At 46.8% G+C, this 22455-nt stretch overlaps 1 protein-coding gene across 1 annotated transcript in view; it reads left to right on the top strand.

The window, feature by feature from the left end:
- nompB (intraflagellar transport protein 88-like protein nompB) overlaps window positions 1-22455 on the top strand; it is a 149402-nt gene that overhangs the window by 113533 nt on the left and 13414 nt on the right. The window contains exons 17-21 of the mRNA XM_075695041.1: window positions 7833-7941; window positions 8284-8322; window positions 15704-15815; window positions 20614-20729; window positions 21045-21163. Coding sequence (XP_075551156.1) covers window positions 7833-7941; window positions 8284-8322; window positions 15704-15815; window positions 20614-20729; window positions 21045-21163 — 495 coding nt within the window. The remainder of the gene's footprint in view (window positions 1-7832; window positions 7942-8283; window positions 8323-15703; window positions 15816-20613; window positions 20730-21044; window positions 21164-22455) is intronic.

The following is a 22455-nucleotide window of genomic DNA, read 5'->3' as shown; positions in this document are numbered from 1 at the left end:
TTTGTACGGCACGGGTATCCACTCAGCTGGTGGCATTGTCCTCTTGTGAGTCAAGGGAGTATAGCTGTACATAGTACATTTTGTCCTTTGCGTATATGGCAATGTCTCCTGCTTGTGAATCCATGTGCTGTTTGCGAATAATTCCAGTATGCCCATCGACTTAAAACACTGCGTTTTGACTGATTTATTTCATTTATTTTTATTATTACTATTATCGTTATTAAGGGTGCAGTGCTTGGAGCCTGCTTCACTTACGCCGTGGGTTGGCCCGGTATCGCACTACCCCCGGGGTCGGCCCGCATTTTTGCCCACGGACACGACAAATGCGTTGGGGTGGAAGTATACAGAAAGAAGGACAAAACCTGAAGATTCTACGTAGATTATCTACATTAAAACAAGATCACAAAGTAAGATGTCTATTCACTTGCACGCGCATGACGACGCTTTGTATCACCTTCACGGTGCGTAGCGTTTTTCATCGACAGACCTGCACTACGGTTATTGGCAGATTGCCGTCGATGATATGGACCGCGAGAAGACCGCATTTGTAACGCTTGACGACTTTTGTCAGTTCTGAGTCATGTCATTCGGTTTGTACTATCGTGAGCAATATGAGCGGGAACACTGCAGCGCGTGTCAGATAGCCTCGAACCCTGCTACGGGCGATACGTGGCGGCCACCGTCGGAAACAAAGTGGAAAGGAGGACGCTGTTCCAATAACTGTTGGCACTCCCACCATACGTCTCTTTACGCAAAGTGCGGAACTTCGCATCGCCAGCGCAGATTGATAATGCTGTTTGATATTGTGGTTACTGATAACTGTGCACCGAAGCGTGGCCAATCGCAGCACTGTTTTGAAGTGTAAAGATTCGAGAGCTACTTCCCTGGGAAATCTGTTCGTCTGTCTGGAACGAGTGAAACGATGTGCTCCATAATATATACGTCAGGTCCTATGGATGTATACCTGAAAATTCCATACGGTAAACGCAGGAACAGCCGGGTGCCTAAGAGCTGCGCTTTCTCTCTAAAAAAGCATGACTGAAAACAAAGAACTTGCTTTAAGTTACTGTGCACGTAACCGTCTCATCGGTTATCGGCGGCCAGTGAAATGCCGTAAGCTGCCATTTTAGACAAACGCAGGCGCGGTGGGAGTGCCAACAGTTAGCGGTTAGCTAACGATGTTCCACGATGTTCCCACTTCTGGCCACCTTGGTGTTTCCAGGACGTACGACCGTGTCTGAGTACAACTTTTCTGGCCAGGGCTACGCCGTTCCGTATGGCGCTATGTCACTGCCTGCGAGTAATGCTAACATCGTAAAAAGCCGGCTTTGCTTCCTCCTGGCTTTCTCAAGTCAATTGATATACCAGCCGAGCCATTTTATCGTGTTGGCCTAGAGTTCCTTTTCCCATCTCACGTGCGGGAAACAAGTGGACTGCTGTTGATACAAATTATTCGAGCCATTACGCCATCACACGAGCTATCGCGATCAGTTGCGTTACAGGCCTTGGTGACTTCCTGCTGCAAGACATCATTTTCTGCCATGGAGCTCCTCGACAACTTCTCATAGAACGGTGTCCCTACTTTTTATCTACGGTTATCATCGAAGATTTGCTTAGCTCTTGCGCCGGCAAAGGCGACGATCGTCAAGGCGACAGGAGAGAGAAAGGAAGAAGGAGAGGCAGGGAGGTTAACCAGACTGAGTCCACTTTGCTGCCCTACACGTGGGGAGGGGAATAGGGAATGAAAGAGAGAGAGAGAAAACTTAGGTGTAGGATGTCTATAGTTGGGCACTCAAGTCTGTTGCCTTCCGGCAGTGAAAAAGCGCTCGAACTGCTTTCTGGGCTAATGAACTGTGATGTCAGGCTCCCAAGATCTTCGCTTCCGTAAATGGCCTGTCATCCAGCCTATTCAAGGCGCACTGGAGTCTCTGACGTTGATTATCGAAGCGAGAACAGTGGCACAGAAGATGACTGATGGTCTCTTCACACTTGCACTTAGCGCGCATTGGTGAGTCCGCCATTCCAATACGATCTCTGTAGGAGTTGGTGAATGCTACTCCTACCCACAGCCGACACAGCAGTATTGCGTCACGTCGTGAAAGGTTCGCTGGTAATTTAAGTTTTAGTGATGGGTCGAGACTGCATAAACGACACTTAGAGTTCTGTGGTGTATGCCAGTAACTTAACGTGATGGTGCGAGCGAGACTGCGAAGCTCTCTTGCAGCGTCGACTCTCGATAGAGTATAAGGAGTGTCGGTGCGCCAGCCTGGGCACGTCGGGCAGCGTCATCGGCGAGGTGATTACCAACGACGCCAGAATGACCCGGCAGCCACTGAAATATGATATGTCCTCGTTCAGAAGCGCAATGGCAGGTTTCGTTGATTTGTGATACCAGCTGTTCATAATTGCCACGTCGTAAACTTCGCAAGCTCTGGATGGCTGCTTTCGAATCACAAAATACTGCCCATTTGTTGGGCTGTTCTTTTTCAATGTATTCGACAGCAGCGTGAAGAGCGGCCAGTTCGCAACCTGTAGATGTTGTTACGTGTGAAGTCTTAAACTTGATGAAGAACGATTGAGATGGTAGAAAAATGGCGCTTGTCGAATTTTCCGAGACGGAACCACCAGTGTAAACATGGATTCAGTTAGCGTATGAACAATGCAAAAGTTCCAATGTGATCTGCTTGAGAGCCGCGGTAGTCAGGCTAAATTTCTTCACTATTCCTGGAACAGCAAGGTACACAGGAGACTTTTTCAAGCACCACAAAGGGAATGGCGTTCTGGTTTCGGGTGAGTGCCTCAAAGACAAAGAGTGCCGGGTACCCGCAATTCATCTGGAGAACGCTGCCTTCGGTCTTTTCTCAGGCAAGCGAGCGAGATGGTGGTCAGGGACTCTGGATATATGGCGAACATGCGCCCGGAGCGCGTCGATAGCTATATAGGTCATTATTGGGTGGTCTCTCGCGGTGGCAATTGTTGCCAGGGTTGAAGCATTTCGACGTAGCCCCAGACATGTTCGAAGGGCTCGGCCTTGAATGCTCTGTAACACATGGGTATTAGTTTTGGTAGCATTTGACAACACTGGTGTGCTATATCGCAAGTATCCTAGGAAGAGCGTCCTGTATAGTTGAAGCATAGATGCCACGGATGTGCCCCACGTTTCGCCGGCAAGGAACCTTAGTATATGGGAGACAGAAGTAAGCCACTTATCCAATTATGAGATGGGGGGCTCCATGAACGGTCTCTGTCGATAATAACGCCTAGGAATCGGTGACTTTTTGCGTAGGAAATTCGTTGGTGGTCAATAGAAATGGGCTACCAGGTCATGGGCTTGTGGGTAAAAGCGACTAAGGCGCACTTCTCGGTCGAAATGCTGAAGCCTTGAGCACGCAGGTACGATGATGTTAGGGCCACTGCTTTTTGGAGCCGTGCACGCACCTGGAGACGTGTAACTGCCGAGGCCCATATGCATATGTCATCAGCATATATGGAAATGTTTACTGTATGTGGTAGAACATCGGCAAGTCCAAGGATTGCAAGGTTGAACAAAGTGGGGCTAAAAACCACACCCTGGGGGACGCCACGGCAAATGTAATGGTCAGCGGTTCGGCCATCTGCACTGTGCACAAAGAAGGATCTTTTGAATAGATAGCTCCTTATCCACCGAAAAATGCGTCCACCGATTCCATTATTTTCCAGGGCATCAAGGATGGCTTCATGCATTACATTATCATAGGCGCTTTTCACATCGAGGAATATATAGTGCAACCGATATACGCTTGTGGTGTTTTTCTTGTTATACAGACATGACGAGCTCGATGTCGTTGTCGATAGAGGAACGGCCCCTTCTAAACCCAGCCATGGCCTCGTGGTATGCGTTGTGGCGCTCAAGATACCACTCTAGGCGTGTGAGAATCATTATTTCCATGACCTTCCCAACACAGCTGGACAGCGCAATGGGTCAGTAGAACGCTAGGTCAAGTGGCGACTTTCCAGGCTTCAGGAGTATCAAGCGGCTGGACTTCCACCGCTCAGGAACGAAACCGTCAGTCCATGACTGGTTATAACATTCCAGAAATCTACTTCGGCCATCTTCACCTAGGTGGCATAAAGCAGCGCAGATGATGCCGTATGGTCCTGGCTACGATGAGCGCCTGCATGTGTCCAGAGCAGTGTCCAATTCCTCAAGTGAGAAGGACGCATTTAATTCTGGGAAGTGTGTTGCAGGAACCTCACCCAGAATTTCGCTATTGATGGTGACCACACTGCCCGCAATCTTCACACAGAAATCTTCGGCTATACCGACCTGCGAGCGGCCTTGATGGAGGGCTAGGGCTGAGAATGGGTGTCGTTGCTGTAGAGACAAGCCAAGGCCGCGCACCGTCCTCTATATGATAGACAGTGGCTTGCGGGGGTCAAGTGATTCGCAGAACGTCTTCCACCGTTGTTCCTCCAGCCTGTCCATACGACGTGGGATTTTCTTCTGTGTACGTCGAGCGACTCTAAGGTCATGAATTGACTTGGTGCGCCTGTATCGCCTCTCGGCCCTTCTGCGAATCGTTCGAAGTCGCTCAAGTTCCATGTCGAAATCCGTACGTTTTTAGCGGATGTAAATGTGTACGTAGACGATTCTAGTACACTTGTTATAAGGTTCTCAATGGTACCGGTAAATCCTTCTTTGTATGCCTCTTCCAACTTTCTCTTATATGTTGACCACTTTACTTGTCGGGAAGTAGAAAAAGAGAAGCTTCCAAATCCAGTGATTCTTAAGTAGGTGGGAATATTGTCACTGCCATGAGTATCGATGTCAGAGAACCACCGAACATTTTGACCGAGTTGCCGTGACACCAAAATCAAATCTAACCAACTGCTATAGTTCGGACCACGCAAGTACGTTGGACTGCCATCGTTGATAATGCTGAGTTCATGGTCGGAAGCAAATTCCACAAGTTTCCGGCCCCTGGAATCTATTCTGGAGCTTCCCCAAGCCAAGTGATGATCATTAAAGTCTCCCGTGATAATCCAGTGTCCAGAAGTCGCCGTCATGATGTCTCGCAGTTGGTCGCCGTCAAACTGACTATATGGGGAGATATAGCGCCGATAAGGATTAAGGCGACATTATTCTTTGTAATGCGGGGACACACGTATTGGTTTCCATCATGAAGCTGCACCGAGTGGGGAATGTAAGTTAGTTCTGTATGGATGTAAACAATTACTCTGCTGGATTACCCTCAAGTCGACGCCATAAAGGCTTCGTATCCAGAGAGTCTTAGCGCTTTTGACACGTTCGGTTCATATATTAGCACTACAGGAAATCTACGGGAAAGTTTTTGTCTGGCAGTTGCCTGCAGAGTGTTGTGCTGCACAGCGGGAACAGATAGCAGACTTTCCACAGACGGCGCTCACGTCACCGAATTTCTGGCAGCTTCTGCACTGAAGCGGCTTGGGAACAAAGGGCCGGACAACATGTAGGAAATGACCTACATTCATATGCGATGGAAGGCAGTCACCTTTAAAGACAATTTTCACGCATCTGGAATTTCCGAGATGGGCCACCTGCAGTATGTGGGTCCCATGATTGGCAGGCTTTATCAGAAGTGGTAAATCCTCGCCTGAGATGGCCGCATCAATGTCACATATGACGCCTGTAGTAGCCTCTTGTCCCATCAGGATGATGGTACGGATCTTCATGCCACCGAGGACAGTGACAGCTCGCAGAGAATCTAACGCCGACGCTTGGGCGACGTCTACCACGACAACATTTTTCCGAGGGTTGACTCGGACGTCCTCAATGCCATTTGGCAACAGTCTCTCGAGTTCAACCGATGCCACTTGCCTATTGAGGAACCTCATGTTGTCGGAGGGTAACAGAGGTAAGAAAAGGATGGTGTACTTCGGCAAACTCTGCGGAGTCCTCATAGTAGATGTGTCCACAGAGTCCCTCAGCATCCCCCGCTTTGACTTCTGACTCAGGACAGTGACGTAGTCGTCGTCGGAGCTGTCTTCACTCTCGGTAGAGTCTATCAGGATAGCTTCGCTGTCGCTCCAGAGGCTGTTCCGCTTCCTTGAAGCTGCCGACGCGGGCGCCGCTACATCAGGTGGGAGTGCGGGTGGCTCCACTTCCATTCCCGTCGAGCAGGGAACAGTGTTCCCCGGGAGAAAGCGAGAATTACCAGAAAATACTGGTGACGGAGAACTAACACTCAGCAATAGGATCACTGCTGCTAGGCTAGACTGTCCGCCGTAGTGTCTGTTCCCAAGCTAGCTTGTAAATACCAAATATATGGGCCCTATAACGTAAAACTATTCCAATATATTTCTATTCCAATTTCATGACGTCAAATTTGCGTAACCACCGACGCAAGCACCGGGCGCTCACCCGCAGGGTTGTCTGAACAGACCAATCAAACGCTCTCCTCGTTCATAGGAGGTCACTTGTGTTTGTTTGAAAAACGAATAACGTTGCCTACACTCAGCGGCTTGTCGTATCTAATTGGCTGACAAGAGGCGACGAGAACGCTCAAGTGGAGAGAGCTTCACCGGGGCAGAGCCAGTGCACTGAAAATCGATAACCGGATGACGAGGGTGGTACCGGCGTCTGCGATTGGTCGGCTTTCCCTTACTTAGCTTGTGGTGGCTGGTCGAAAATCGCGGCGGCATGCAACGGAAGCTTAAGAATGACGCTGAAACTGACCCTCAGCAAAGAAGAGTTGGCAGAATTAGGTAGTAAACGTGTCGAAAGTGCTTGAAAACGTTACACGGCCACGCAAGAAGTTTTATTATACGCAAATACACCCATGCTCTCCGGCAGGTGCGAGTAGCCAGCGTCTCAGCGATCGGCGGCAGCCATCTTTTATTTCTTTCGGAACGGGGCAGCCTGCGGCTATTCCGAAAAAATTCAGTTTTGTTCGGCATATTAATGCATCTTTATCGCGTACACGTCACTTTGACGCGGTGAGTTTGTGCGGTTTTGTGACGTCGCGTGACAGGCAGGTGAAGTGGGTCCAGCCCGAAAACTTTTTTACCAATAGCCGAGGGCTAATGGCGAAAAGGGGTCGAATCAAAAATAACTGTTTTTCTTTTTTCTTTCAAATCATGCATAATCAATGTGTACGCATCATATCAGATGGGGAGGTATCGCGGTTTTCGTGACGTCGCGTGACAGACTGGTGAAGTGGGGGGTGGTCGAAAAAAGTTTTTGACCAATGGCGGAGGGCTGACAGCAGAATTGGAATAGAAAAGTTTGGAATAGTTTTACGTTATAGCGCCCATATTTTTCTCAATCTCTATCCCTACCCGCATCAGATGGTCTCCCCGCATAATTCGACCTGCATCCATGTTGAAAAAGATATTGTTGTAGGTTATAATGTTTTCCTGAATATGTACAGAGCTTATTACCACAGGGTGCGTTAGGTCATGGAACATGAGAGGCGTTTTTTTCCTTTTGTAAGAGCACTTGTTCTGCACACTCAGAACACGTATCCTGAGTGTTTGCGCACGAACAGGTGAACACAGCTCCTGAGTGCTTGAAAGAAGTCACCTTACCCTGGTCTCTGATAGCCGCGTGGTACTGATAAGTTTTACTGCATTAGGGTGCCTTGTCAAAATTTGTGTTTGCCTAAGTCATTTGGCATCGCTAATGTGTGAACAGCGAAGCCTGGATTACTAAGAGGGGCACACATGTCCTGCATATCAAGGAAGGCTCAGATCGCGAAACGACAGGGAATATTATTTTCTCTCCTAATAAATGTCACGCTGAAGACAACATCAAGCAAGGTGCCGCTTTCTATTTGTGATGCGCGCGTGCTGTGCTGCATTCACGAAACACCCAGGACTTGCCTACCAGAAGCTCGGTTCACTGGAGGAGGCCCTGGACTGTTTCTTCAAGCTGAGAGCCATCGTCAAGACCATCCCGCAAGTGCTGCATCAGATTGGCCGGACGTATCCTTTGCCGCTCAAACGAGTAAAATTGTGCGGAAGAAGCAAAAGAAACATATATTTCGTAATCCTCAGTGGTAAGCAAATTGGTGGGCATATACTTGTGTTGCGAAGTTTCCTTCATTAAAAGTTAGTTGAAGTGTACGATAAAAGTAAAACCTGTACCATAACATGCCTTCAATTTTAAGAGTAAATGCCTAATTTCTTTAGAAAGGATGTTCCAATGACAGGTAGGCATGTCGCCAGATAAATTGAAAATCTTCTTTCATGAGTGAGCACGCTTGCCCAACGCAACAAGAGTCCATTTCCAGGAAATATTCGTTTTAATCCATGACGTTAATCCAGGTATGAGCTGCAGGGAAACATGGATGAAGCTCTGGAATGGTAAGTGCTCGGTGGCAAGTACTGGTGCTATCAGCACAGTGACCATGCTCGTAGTGTCAGCACGTGTTTGCGTAATCTAGAAAATGCACTGAATAAAAATTGATATTTTATATTGACTTTGTTTAACCCAGGCGTCCGCATTAAATATATCAAATAGACGCCTGCAACCTTGAGTGACGCATGTATTACAACAATGATATTACAAGTTTGCTGTAGGTCAAGAAGCAGGCATGAATGGTCGTTTGAAAAAATTACATTTGAATTTGGCCTCCTTGAGCGCCTTTACCGTGATATCAGGTGTCTAAGAGCATGAAATGAGTGACCGTTGTAGGCGCAGGAGCCGAGTACTTTGGAGATGTGGGGTTTTCGTACATATAACAACGCGTTCAGCGAATAGGTACTATTCCTCCATTTCCACTGCGGAAACCAACACGTTCTGTAGCTTGTGTTAATGATGAGGTGAGATAGGCGATGTAAGAGGCTCTATCATTTTGGTTGCCCCAAGGTCACCATAGCACATGGGAGGAACAAGAACCACAGTTTTTTTTTTGATAAACAAGACGTTAAGGCACTGGACCGATAAATCGCAGAACCAATAGCGTGAAAGAACACTGCCCGATGGAGCCAGTGGGATGGCAGCCATAACGCTGGCTTCATCATAAATTTGGGGTTAAGTCGTTAGCGCTTCACGATCCCTGAAGATCTATAACGAAATCTGACTTTATTACATACCACTTTGAAAGCACGAAGTTCTGTTCAACAACAGAACTCGTCGTCTTAAAAACACAAAATTCCGTAGTAACGACAGAGAGTTTTATTGACACTACACAGTTCTTTTCCCACAACACGTCTTTCTGTAGTAACAAAACAACACAACAAAATGATAGCATGGCGTTTTCTAGTGGCAACACATCACTACTACACCAACTTGAATTTCTGTTGCACGAACCCAAGGGAACGATAGAACAACATAAATTTCTGTAGTTGCCACACGACACTACGATACCATAACAAGATTGAGCTAGTGAAAGCACAACACTGCGACTGGACAATATAACTTTATGTAGTGTCAACGCACCAGTATGACATGCAAATGCAATTTCAGCTACTAACAACGAAACACCATGAATTGACGACATGATTTTCTGTAGTAAATACATAAAAATATTATACAGCATACTATTCGCGGGACAATACAACAGGAGTGCGTAACAGAACATGTTTTGTGACTGGAATACTTTGACAAAGAATATTACAGAACAATGCAAGCTTATAATTTCATGACCTAAACACTTTGCAAGACAAAACAATTTTTTCTCTAAAGGTTGATAGTTTCACTGCACCCTTTTTCAAACGTTTCAATAAATTCTAGTGATGTAAAACCTTCGAACATTTTACTACAATGCGCCAGCATCAACCAGACAGCCTGTCAGCGGCCTTGTTGCGGCGAGGGGCACTCCTGAAGTGAAGAATAAATTTGAACGGGAAACCGCCTTGCGCGCAGGCGCATACTGTCGCCGTTGCCGCCGCCCCTTGCCGCTGCAAGGCCCCTGACATGCAGTGCGGTCGACGCTCGCGCGTTCAGGTTAAAAATTTGCAAAGTGTATTCGTCAGTACCGCATGCATGTGTCTTAACACTAAGGCGAAAGCGTTAAGCGCCTCATCAGACGGCGGCCTTGAAAATGCGGCTTGCGGTAGGGAAAGTCCTGTGATCTCACATTTGCGCAGAGGCGCGCTCGTGCCTCTGCTCGCGCGTTCATCGCCGCCTTTTTCCACATCTGGCTGCAATGCCGCTAATCACGCCAGCATTCTCATACTGCCCCTCACGCTCGTGCCACTTCTCGCACGTTCGTCGTGTTCTTCTAAAGCTGGCTCCGATGCCGCTCATCATGCCAGCGTTCCCGTACTGCCCCTCGCGCTCGTACCACTTCTCGCGCGTTCGTCGTCTTCCACAGCTGGCTGCGATGCCGCTCATCATGCCAGCGTTCCCATAATGCCCCTCGCGCTCGTACCACTTCTCGCGCGTTCGTCGTCTTCCACAGCTGGCTGCGATGCCGCTCATCATGCCAGCAATCCCATAATGCCCCTCGCGCTCGTACCACTACTCGCGCGTTCGTCGTCTTCCACAGCTGGCTCCGATGCCGCTCATCATGCCAGCAATCCCATAATGCCCCTCGCGCTCGTACCACTTCTCGCGCGTTCGTCGTCTTCCACAGCTGGCTCCGATGCCGCTCATCATGCCAGCAATCCCATAATGCCCCTCGCGCTCGTACCACTACTCGCGCGTTCGTTGTCTTCCACAGCTGGCTCCGATGCCGCTCATCATGCCAGCGTTCCCGTACTGCCCCTCGCGCTCGTACCACTTCGCGCGCGTTCGTTGTCTTCCACAGCTGGCTCCGATGCCGCTCATCATGCCAGCGTTCCCGTACTGCCCCTCGCGCTCGTACCACTTCGCGCGCGTTCGTTGTCTTCCACAGCTGGCTCCGATGCCGCTCATCATGCCAGCGTTCCCGTACTGCCCCTCGCGCTCGTACCACTTCGCGCGCGTTCGTTGTCTTCCACAGCTGGCTCCGATGCCGCTCATCATGCCAGCGTTCCCGTACTGCCCCTCGCGCTCGTACCACTTCGCGCGCGTTCGTTGTCTTCCACAGCTGGCTCCGATGCCGCTCATCATGCCAGCGTTCCCGTACTGCCCCTCGCGCTCGTACCACTTCGCGCGCGTTCGTCGTCTTCCACAGCTGGCTCCGATGCCGCTCATAATTCCAGCGTTCCCATACTGCCCCTCACGCTCGTGCCAGTGCTCGCGCGTTCGTCGTCTTCCACAGCTGGCTCCGATCCGCTCATCATGCCATAAAAGTCATTGTTAAATAGGACAGAGTTAATTCAGTCACTCGAACCCACGACCTTCGGTGGGAGTCGGATCCTCGAGCTAAAGTGGGAGTCAAACCGACGATCTGTGGTGTTAAGGTCAAAGTAATTAGGAGAATGTTAATTAATTGATAATTAATTAAAATACTTGAGTCCAGCAGCTTTGGTGGGAGAAAACAAGTAATAAACAGCAACAATGCATGTAATTTAATGAATGTCGCTTCAGCGCGCAGGCTTTCGCCCTCACCCTACTTGGCGCATGCTAAAGCTACTGGCAATTTTGTCTATGCAACCCTCCAATCTCTGCTACCTCTGCAGTTATATAGGGCATGCAACTTCTCTTAGGCGTGTCATTGACTTAGTAGCGCTAGGCAAAACACAGCTGCATTGGATGCGCATGGTGTGCTGCTGCAGTGTGTCTATGCATGCTTGTTCTGTGCGTTTTCAAAAGCGAGGAAAATCGCTTAGAGCGCTGAACTAAACCTTCTAGTTTATTTTAGCGGGATTGACGAAAAGTAAACATCGATGACATTGACGACACAGCTGGATCTATAAGTTTCCTTTGTTGCAGAATGATTTTAAGCTTTCACAGTGCTCACAGGGGTGAGCTGCCATGACAGTGTTCAGGAACAAACGAAACGCTCATATATGTAGTAATGCTTCGCACAAAACTACAGAAATAAATTAGCACCACAGTTATCTCTCGTGCTACACGTTGTCATTTGCCACTCTGTTTTACTTTAAAGCACGCAATAATAAAGTGCACTATCAAATTAAACTTTTTCGCTTTTTCCGCCTTGTTGGAACACCATGTGGCGTAGAAAAGGTAAAATGCGGTAAGGTCGGTTCGAAACCAACGAAACGCTGGTGAACATTGGGCCGGCTGGATCAAAATAAATAGCTTGCGTTAATCTGTGGATGTCGCATTCCAAAACTGCTCAGTGAAGGAGCGCCAGAGGCAGTGTCTGCATATGTAATAATCTCTTAAATCGTGCGTTGTTATAGGCTCGTTCTAATAACCGTTTCAGTTGGCAATGGCATGCGCCGCCGCCGGTGTCCGTCACAGCTATCTCCGCGAATGAAAAAAAAAAAAAAAATATCAACTCCCGCCGAGATCAAACCTGGGCCCACGGTGCGGGAGTCAGCTACTGTACCACTGAGCCACACCAGCGCTATTTTTTTCTCCCATTGTATTTATTACGACAATGATACGTAATTGCGTAAGGTATTTACATAGTAGCGAAAACAGTCGTAGCCGCGTCTACAAGCATTCAAGAAACACTTCACAGAACAATTATTGCAGTGAACAGTTCATTAAAGGGAGGCAAAGGATTGCTAGTTGTAGAAGAAAAAATGGCCTAGACGCTCGTTAGCGATGTGAGATGCGCGCCGCCTAGCGCCGATACGTGCGCACTTCGCGTTGGAGTTGCATAATATTACACCGAGTGGCACGGCACGTAGCAGTTGCGCAGCGATCGGTACAAGGTAGACAGAGAAGTTACGAGGAAGAAAAATAAGATTAAGGAGACGTACACAATAATGCTGGAATGAAAAGTATGCATAGCATACCTGAATAAATCAAGCCCGTCAGGTGACTGTTTGTCTCCGCCCCGTTTCACAGGGGATGCCAGGAAATCATCATCATCATCATCATCATCATCATTAGCATCATATCGGGCCATGTGTCACAACTTAACATGCGCGCCGCATTGCATCGGTACTTGCAAATTTTACATTGCAGTTGCGTTGTATTCCACCAAGCGTCCCGACATGTAGCAGTTGCATGTAGCAGTTGCATGTTGCACGTAGCTGAACCTGCTCAACTCAAACAGGCTAGGCGATTCATCATCATCATCATCAGCCTGTTTACGCCCACTGCAGGGCAAAGGCCTCTCCCATACTTTTCCAACAACCCCGGTAATGTACTAATTGTGGCCATGTCGTCCCTGCAAACTTCTTAATCTCATCCGCCCACCTAACTTTCTGCCGCCACCTGCTACGCTTCGCTTCCCTTGGAATACAGTCCGTAACCCTTAATAACCATCGGTTATCTTCCCTCCTCATTACATGTCCTGCCCATGCCCGTTTCTTTTTCTTGATTTCAACTAAGATGTCATTAACTCGCGTTTGTTCCCTCACCCAATCTGCTCTTTTCTTATCCCTTAACGTTAAAGCCACCATTCTTCTTTCCATAGCTCGTTGCGTCGTCCTCAATTTAAGTAGAACCCTTTTCGTAAGCCTCCAGGTTTTTGCCCCGTAGGTGAGTACTCGTAAGACACATCTATTACACACTTTTCTCTTGAGGGATAATGGCAACCTGCTGTTCATGATCTGAGAATGCCTGCCAAACGCACCCCAGCCCATTCTTATTCTTCTGATTTTTTCCGTCTCATGATCCGGATCTGCCGTCGCTACGTCGCTACCTACGTCGCTAGGCAATTGTCACTACCTTATTTCAAAGGGGAAGCACATAAATGATTGTCGCATCGTATCGTACCACGGGTCAAGGGACGTGACATGTGCTCCGCGTAGTCTCGATAGCTGTGTTTACTGTCGGTACACGTTATGGTGCCTCCTCGCAAGGCACGAACCCTCTAGAGCGTGCTGCGGAAAACGGAGCTCCTAGGACGCGTTACCCCAGCTTACGCTGTGACTTTGCTGCGTATACCGCGCAGGTCTGCGACTTGTTTTCCGGAATTAAAAAAAAAATACATGCCTCTGGCAGATAGTTTGTCTTCTTGAGCTGGGTTATTCGAAGAGGCGGACATTACTGGCACGAGAAAGCCAAACATGTATTCAACTAATTAACCAAGAACCAGTAATTAACTTCGTAAATAATTACCTTTCCGTGCATATTGCAATTGACGAATCGTAGCTGGTGAGATTGGAAGGTGAGTCACTTTGGAATTCCAGGATGATACCAGTTTCAAGAGATTTCTCAAAGTGGGACGAAATATATGGCCGTTCTACTTAATTTTGTGCTTCAAAGCATAAAAGAGCGTTTTGCAGGAAAAGTAACTGGACTAACAGTGCATTTTTACGGCAAGTTTGGTGGCGCATATCTCCAAGCAGGTGTCATCTATAAAGTACTTCGAAATGGATACAACTTGCAAGGTCACCAGCCACAATTCGGAAATTGCAATGTGCGCGGTAATATAACTAGTTATAAAGTTAATTAGTGATTTTTTATTATTTCAATATGTGTTTCGATTTCGCTTGCAAGTAATGTGCGCCTCTCTGAATAATGTAGATGAAGGACTAGAATTACGTCATTCACCACAGGCGATCTTTGAAAAAAAAAATCCGGAAAACTTAGAAATGATTACCCCCTGTGTTCTTGCTACTTCGAGAAACCCTATGAGAAAGTACTGGCGTTCACCAGATTCATATTTGAATGGTTAAACAGAGTCACCCCTTGACGATGGTACACTCTGTTCTCCCCATAATAATAACTAAGCGCTCCATTCTCAGCGCCATCTCTGTGATCATATGAGTTAGCGGAGAAATCTCATTTCATTTCATTTCATTTATTCAACCTTAAGGGCCCGAAGGCATTACATAAGGGGGGGCGTGCATCAAAGTCGAACAGCTTCATAAGAAGGTTACGTAATAAAGTGCACATCCGACATATATGCCTATCAATCTGCCGACATATGCAGTTTGATAGGCATAGAATACGCGTACAGGACATACGTACAGGTTTCACAGCTAACGCGGAATAATGTTTCTGCAACACAGAGAATTGGGAAGCAGGAACCGTAGTTCTTGTTGCGACAGCGTTCATGTTCAAATCTGGATAAAATCGCGCATTTAATGCATAAAGACATGAACGCGTAACCTACTGTATCTTTCTAGCCTTGATGCAGATTTAGAAGCAGTTGTGTGCAGGTTTTGCCCTTCAAACGGTATACAGAGAATGCATGCTGGTCCGCTCCTGCAATAAACGTGAATTGCCGTTCCTAACGAGAGCAGCTTCGTAATCAGTCCTCTCATCTTTTTTTTTTTTGGAAAGCTTGTAAGGGAACTGAAATCACCGCTGGCGCATATAAAAATCTGTGAGCGAGGCCTCAAGCAAGAATCTCATCGAGGTTGCTTCTCAGCCCCGTAGCTGTTTTTGAGTCGCCGCCACAACGCAGATAACCAAACATTTGCAAGCCCATCGGCCTTAATATCTCCGCTTTTTTCGTCCATGTGTATAGCCATTTGTCCCTCGTGTGTTTGCCATTCTTTAGGTGGTGCGTCGAACTGTTTAACGAAGGGGCATTTTATTACTAGAAGTGCCACTTCTCGGCAAAAGAAATTGAGTTTCAGCTATTGAATTTGGTTATCATTGTAATCTTGAGTTACTTAGCTCCCAGTAGGTATTTTCATAATAGTGGCTTCAGCAATCATTAGTTGGATTGTTCTGAATATTTTGAGTATCTATTTCAATAGGCCGACGAAAACACCGGTGACAACGATGCTACTTGCGAGAACGTCGGGGACACTCTAGAACCCAGCTATTCCGTTGCAGGTACCAGCAGTTGGTGACACTAGTGCCTACAGACCCAAACCTGCTCTCGAAGATCGGAGACATTTACGACTCTCAAGGGGAGAAGCAACTAGCCTTCCAGTACCAGTCGGATGTAAGTAGCGCGGCTGACTGAGATCATTTCATAGCGAAAATAAAACGAGTGCTCGGCTGAGCGCTACGTTGAACAGAAACCAATATACAATCGACGTTACAATGAAGTTCACAATTGACGTTCACAATGCAATGCAAGACAGAAGGGCTATGCGTCATGGTGTATCGTGCTAGTGCATCTCGGGGAGATTGCACCGCATTCGTGTGTTGCAGATTAAAGGGACACTAAAGGCAAATAGTAAGTCAAGCTAAAGTGATAGATTAGTGCACGATAATCTCTAAAGTGTCACTATTAGAGCGAATAGAGCCTTAATAATCGAGAAATTGAGGTAAATGCAGGACATGATTAGTGACTCTCCGGGACATTCAAGCACTTGCCCGATGGCGAAAGCACTCCTCAGGTAAATTCTGTCACTAGTACTCAACTACTCTTTGCAAAAAACATCATCGTATCGTATCATCAGCTGGAATGAAACGCTACATGTCCAGTTCCATTTCATGTTCAGAAAAAAGAAATTGAAATTACCGTTGACAATGACGCGGGCGGACGAAAGTTTCGTTTTTACTCGACTCTGCGCCGCCCAGACTTTCGGTTTCAGTACTTTCCAGATCGCGTAGTGCTGCGCTGGTTTTGCTGGCTCGCGAAACTCGCACAAACTGCAAGTAGCAGAGAATTCAACTTAAATGTGATGTAGCGGGATGCCCGAACAGCCTACGCCATTTGACCAAAAAGCAGCTGCGGTGACGAATCTGTCGCTCTGTCTTGGCTAGGTGCCGCCGTCTGTCCGGCGTCGTTTTGCTCACCGACTGCAGCTGCAGCAAAGGGTGGTGATGGCGTATGTAACGTCATCACTCCCCCGGTTGGGTGGACGGAGGTTTGAATTTGGAGAAAAGGTATTCGGACTCTTCAGGTACAATTTTCTCGTAAACTAAGTATTTTCTTGGCCTGAAACAAGCGCTGCGAGGTTTCTGGAATGGTATTTAAGCATTGCACGTCGGCTTAGTATATGCCTTTACTGTCCCTTTACATTCATAATGACGCTCAGACTAGATGAAAAGATAGACGCCTCTCTTTCGGAATTACGCCTGCAGCACCCCCTGTCTTTCTTGTGGTTAGCGTTAATGCGATGCTCCACCAAGGCAGATCTTGCGTTGTGTTTGCTTACGTCGTTTGGATGCTTCAAAATTATTCTGCAACGTTTCCAGTCTCGCGAATGTAAGATTTGTCGCAGTCTTCGCAACGCACTTTTTAGACTACATCTGGGTGTCCTGAGGTTTCCCGAGATTCTTTGAGCTGGATGAGCTGCTTTAGCTCGTCGACAGATGACTATGAAAAGTAGGGCGAGTTTCGCTACTCTGGCTCACTGCCGGCAGAATGAACCCGGATCTGAACAGTGCAACCCTTTATTTGGATACAATGGAACGCAATCGGGCCAAGCTTCTTAACTATGTTCTGAACTTACACATCTCCAATACCGAAGCGCCAAATAGAGAAAGCCCGGTAAGCCAACATTGACGAATAAACAAATAGAGGGCATTGGCGCTGCTGAATTACCCTCGCCAGCCCGTCATGACCTTATGAATTTTCACATCGCCTACTTCGATGAACTGAATTGTTTAGGGGTGACGAGGATGTAACTGTATTCTGAAGGAGCGAAACACTGAGAAAAATACTGGCCGCTAACCCCGGCTAGCTTTGTTGTTGTTTTCGTATAAAGTACGTCGCTCCTATCCACTACGGGGGACTGGCCATTAAATCGGCTAGCTCTTTCAGGCCACACTTGCGGCGAGCCTTTGCTTCTACCTTTGTGCTATTGAGGCTCCTTGCATTGTGAGGGATCGCTCGTGGATGTGTTGCCAACAGTTTTTACAACACTTAAGTATAGGAAGTTCGCGAATTTTTCCTGTGCTAAAAGGGTCCACATAATAAAAAAAAATGCTGTGAAGTCCATGACGGCATACTGACCTTCCAGTCTAGCGGCTCTACAGCGAAATAAACAGAAGTTCCAATGATCTTTTGTTTTTTAGATATGTGATCAACCTTCTTATGTCGTATGAACGATAATGAAGTTCTGAAAGAGTACTTTACCAGAGAACGCTCATTTAGCGCCGATCTTTGTTGTCCTTGTAACACTTAGCTGAAAGATGAATATAATAGAAGATTAGGTGTAGGGTACGTCATTGATTGTGGCACGATGGCGTACCGGTGGAGCTGTACGGAACGCCATCGAAACGTTTGTTCTACCGGAATCGTCTTTCATACAAGCAAGACCGATTTGCCTGTTAAACTGCCTTCAAACTTTGCATTTTGGCTGCATATCTTTAACTTGATGCCTTTCAGAATTGAGTAAGATCGCACGCGGAAATAACAGTGCGATTTCAATAGCATTTCAAAAGTTCTCTAATATGGGGCTTACGGGTTGCAGTTGGACGGATGGATGGATGGATGGATGGATGGATGGATGGATGTTATGGGCGTTCCCTTTGGAAGGGGGCGGTGCGTTGCGCCACCAAGCTCTCGCTATAATATTGCTCAATGTCCTACCCAGACTAAAAAGGAAAGAAAAAAGAATAGACCCACGATGAATTGCCATAACCAAATTTTCTGACTCCTTATAGCGGACTTCGTTTTTGTACACCTCCGTTTTTTGTGGTTTCCCTACGTTCTGAACGCACTGTAGCGCGACCTAGTAGCAGTCATCGAAATTGGCAGGGTGGTAGAACATGCGGCTGGCTCGTTGTGTGCTTTGAGTTATGGGCGTAGTTCTCGCATTCGAAAAGTGCGTGCCAAGTACGTAGGACATCGCGGGCTACCGCCTGTAATACATATCGCGGAAAGCGCGCGCTACTCGTCCGGCAAACCGCGCCAAAGGTGGGTGGATCCTGCGACTGCTCCAGACTGTATACGCTGAGCAGCGCGCGTTCCCCGATAGTCGTTACGGTCGTCATTTTTGCATATGCCACGCTGGAGTTCTGAGTACACCGTACTGGCGACGTCATCGCCGGCGAAGAAATTGACTGGGTATAGTAACACGGGCAGACAGCCGGTATCGCTTGCTTTGGTTGTGTACTGTGGCTTCATTTCCGATCATGTTAACGCGAAAGCATTATATTCCCCATTGCGCGAAAATCGGTTGGTGAACTTGCGATGGGGAAGCGGTGCACGCAATTATGCGAAAGTTCTTAAAGCAGTTGATTCTTTTTCAGAAGTTGCTGTAGAAAAGAGAAACAAAACCGGCTGTCTGACGTGGTGCAGACACTCGGTTACAGCATGAAGTTAGGGGACCGTACATAAAAAGTGACATTCAAACAGCCGCTTTCACATATGTTGCTGTAAACAGATGAAGGAGAGCAAGCGCTACGATTGCTGCTGTATCATTCATTCTATATAAGCAATATCACTATGTGTGAGCGCTACCCTATACACACGCATTAGTGGTGTTAACCGATGGCTATGTCTGGAAACGTGCATCTGCGGCATAAGCATGTATATGTGGCCGGCAGTCAGAGAGGTCAGCACATACCAGAACTGGTCAAGCTCCACTCACTGTGTTAAAGCAGCAGCAACTTATTGATTATTATATTATTGTGATTAGTTTGTCTAGGGGCCACCATTCCGAGTTAGTGCGCGTGCTTAAGTGAATAGATGTATATTGCAAACGTCTGCCGTTTCAGCTTGACACCGCGTGACCTGAGCAGTACACACTTGAAGGCGTCTGCGTCTGCGAGTTCTCGTGCGCAGTGCACGCATTTGGCAGAGCGTATTGGTTCCTAGGCTTCGGAAGGCGTGGTGCACCGGCTACCATGCCCAACATTCTTTGAAATTTCCGCCGCAGCTCAGCTAAGACGAGCAGATGTACCGCGGCGTCTTGCATTCACCAGAAAGGCCTCGCGTTTTGTACGAACCGAAACCGATATCCGAGGTGCGAGAGGGCTCTGTTGACGGGCGTTTCCGCAGTAACGCCTGGGTAGTCCGTCATGGCCCCGCCTGTGATAAATTTCGTTACTGTACATCTAGAGACAAAGATTTTGAGACATTGCAACCACACAAGCACTTGCGCACGAAAACTTTCGTGGGAATGCGCGTGCTTCTCACGCATTCAGCACACAATCGTGGCTGAACTTTTGCTTCGCACGTTCTTGATGTTGCATGTTGAACCAACTTTCTGGCTATTTCTTTTGTAATTTCAGGCCACAGTGGTGTGATGTAACAGGAATTAGCACATGCAAATTGTTTATCCGCGTCCGTGACTGACATTTCGTGATTACTCCAAGCTTTTTTTCATTGAAAAATTTGTCAAAAAGTGTGGCAGCAACTGGGGCTGCATGTGCAGATGTGCTTATGCGTGAGAACTCCGTAACTTGACCGCTTCCCCTGTGTGTATTTCTGCTGGTGTTCGTTCTTGTACACTTCTGAGTTCGTGGTCTTGCGTCGGCGGGTTTAAGTTGTTTAGTGATAGTAACTGATTATTAGCTATATGTTCCAGAAAAAAAGAAGGATGTTTTGTGATTACCATCGCATAAAAGTTGTTGAAAGTCATAGAGCATGAATGACTGCAAATAATCTATTGCTTGCCACATGTTACGAAAAGGCATGCTTCGAGGCTCCCCGAACCTTGGAATTGTTGCGCAGTGATGAGCGCTAACTGAGATGAGACCGATTATCACGCTTTTATGCTTGGCCGATAGCTCATGCACAAATTTTTAACGAGGTTTGCCCGGATCGTATAAATGGCGCGTTGATACTTATGCACGCGTGCGCAAGTCAGAACCATTACTTGCTTGCCTTCCTTGGCCAGTCTTATAGATATTTCCCATCGAACATCGACATCATCGACTGGCTGGGGGCGTACTACATCGAGTCGCAGCTTTACGAGAAGGCCATCAAGTACTTCGAAAAGGCGACCATTATTCAGTAAGTAATCTGTTGGAACTCCTTTGCACGAGCATGCAATTTGCAGCGCTAATCCGTTTCACTGCTGTTAAGCGCTTACATATCTGAATACTTACTGCACGCACTGCGTTAAAGAAATTACAAAAGTGCGTGGTAACTCAGTCAAAATAGTTACCTATACATGGGAGCAATGGATTTGTATACAATGTATATTACTAATTGAAAACCACTACGTGCGGTTCTCTCTTTGGTCAATATGTAGACAGCAGAGACTCTAATAAAGCACTTTCTCCATCGTGAGTGAGCAAGGTCTTTAAATTCGATCACTTACCACAGGCCCAGCCAGGTCAAGTGGCCCCTTCTGGTGGCCAGTTGCCATCACAAGAGTGGGAATTACCAGCAAGCACTCGCCACCTACAGGAGCCTGCACCGGAGGTTTCCCGACAACGTCGAATGTACGTAGTACAGCGCACGAGCTCTTGCCCGGAACTTGCTGGAACCTAATTCCCGGAACAATTAGGTCCCTGCCATTAAATGATTTCCTATTAAAAGTTAACTACACCTGATTTGATGTATTTTCTTGTTGTTAGTGTATTGGCTCATTCTCGTTTCTGTACTGACTCTCAGTGTTGCTGTTATTTTGAGTTTCATTTTTGTCATCTGCCTTATTTCTTATGAATTTTTAATGTTATTGTTTACTTGTTTTCTTGTATGACTTCTTTTTGTCTAACCCACTCCTGCAATAGCGCCATAAAGGGGCTGCAGTATATATAAATAAATAAATAAATAAATAAATAAATAAATAAATAAATAAATAAATAAATATTGAGACAGTGTTAACGTGCTAGGTCACGCATGTGATTGTCAAGGAGTAATTTTGTCACTTGACAGAATTTCTTGCATCTGTGAAAATAGCATTCTCTTGGACGTCGAACGTCACAGACCAGTACCTCTGACAGCCAACAGGACAGCCGTCGCAGATACATGTAGGGGATATGATTCATGAATACGCCGCACATGAGCTTCAAGTGAAAACAAGAAGACTTTTTTATATCAGTCTGTGGGCCTTTATGAATGAGACCTTCGCAGGAACGCCGGTACGTGTGTCAAATACAGGTCTTATTCCGCGCGGAGAGCTTTCGAATATTTTCCACTACTAATTTTTCTCAGAAGATTGAAGGGCAGGATAACCTTGGATTAAGTGACCAGCCGCTACACAGAACATATCTACCCCTCAATGTTTCCGCTTATATATAGTGTGCATGTGTGCACTGGCCACTTAAAGAGTCATGAACAAAGGACAGTTCTCGTGACTGTAATTTCTTCGTGACAGTAGGCCCTCTTAATCTCTAAGAATACAGCTTTTCCGCAATAAAGCAGTGTAGAAACTATGGTGTCGTAATATTGCTTAACTTCTGCCTGCAGCTAGAGAATGGTTTTTTGTGTTACTTTACATCGATCATTTTCAATTACAAAAGAATATATAGTGGACCCGAACGTGCAAGATTGCAGTAAGATAAAGGCTTGAAGTGATTAAATGAATCCGAACCATTAGTGTTGTTTCAAACAAGTCATGGTTGAAGAAGTAATGTGGAAACAGTGATCTAATAACTAATTACGTTTCGGCAGGAATACTTGTTTTCATCGAAACGTTGGCTTCAGCGACATTTTTTGTTCGACTGCAGTTAATCACACATGGTCAGTGGGTGTCATTTTTACAGAGTTTGACCAACATCATTTGGGTAAC

The sequence above is a fragment of the Dermacentor variabilis genome, chromosome 6 (genome assembly GCF_050947875.1).
Source record: "Dermacentor variabilis isolate Ectoservices chromosome 6, ASM5094787v1, whole genome shotgun sequence".
Taxonomy (NCBI): Eukaryota; Metazoa; Arthropoda; class Arachnida; order Ixodida; family Ixodidae; genus Dermacentor; species Dermacentor variabilis.
The sequence above is the reverse complement of the archived record's forward strand: the minus strand, read 5'-3'. Positions and strand labels throughout refer to the sequence as shown.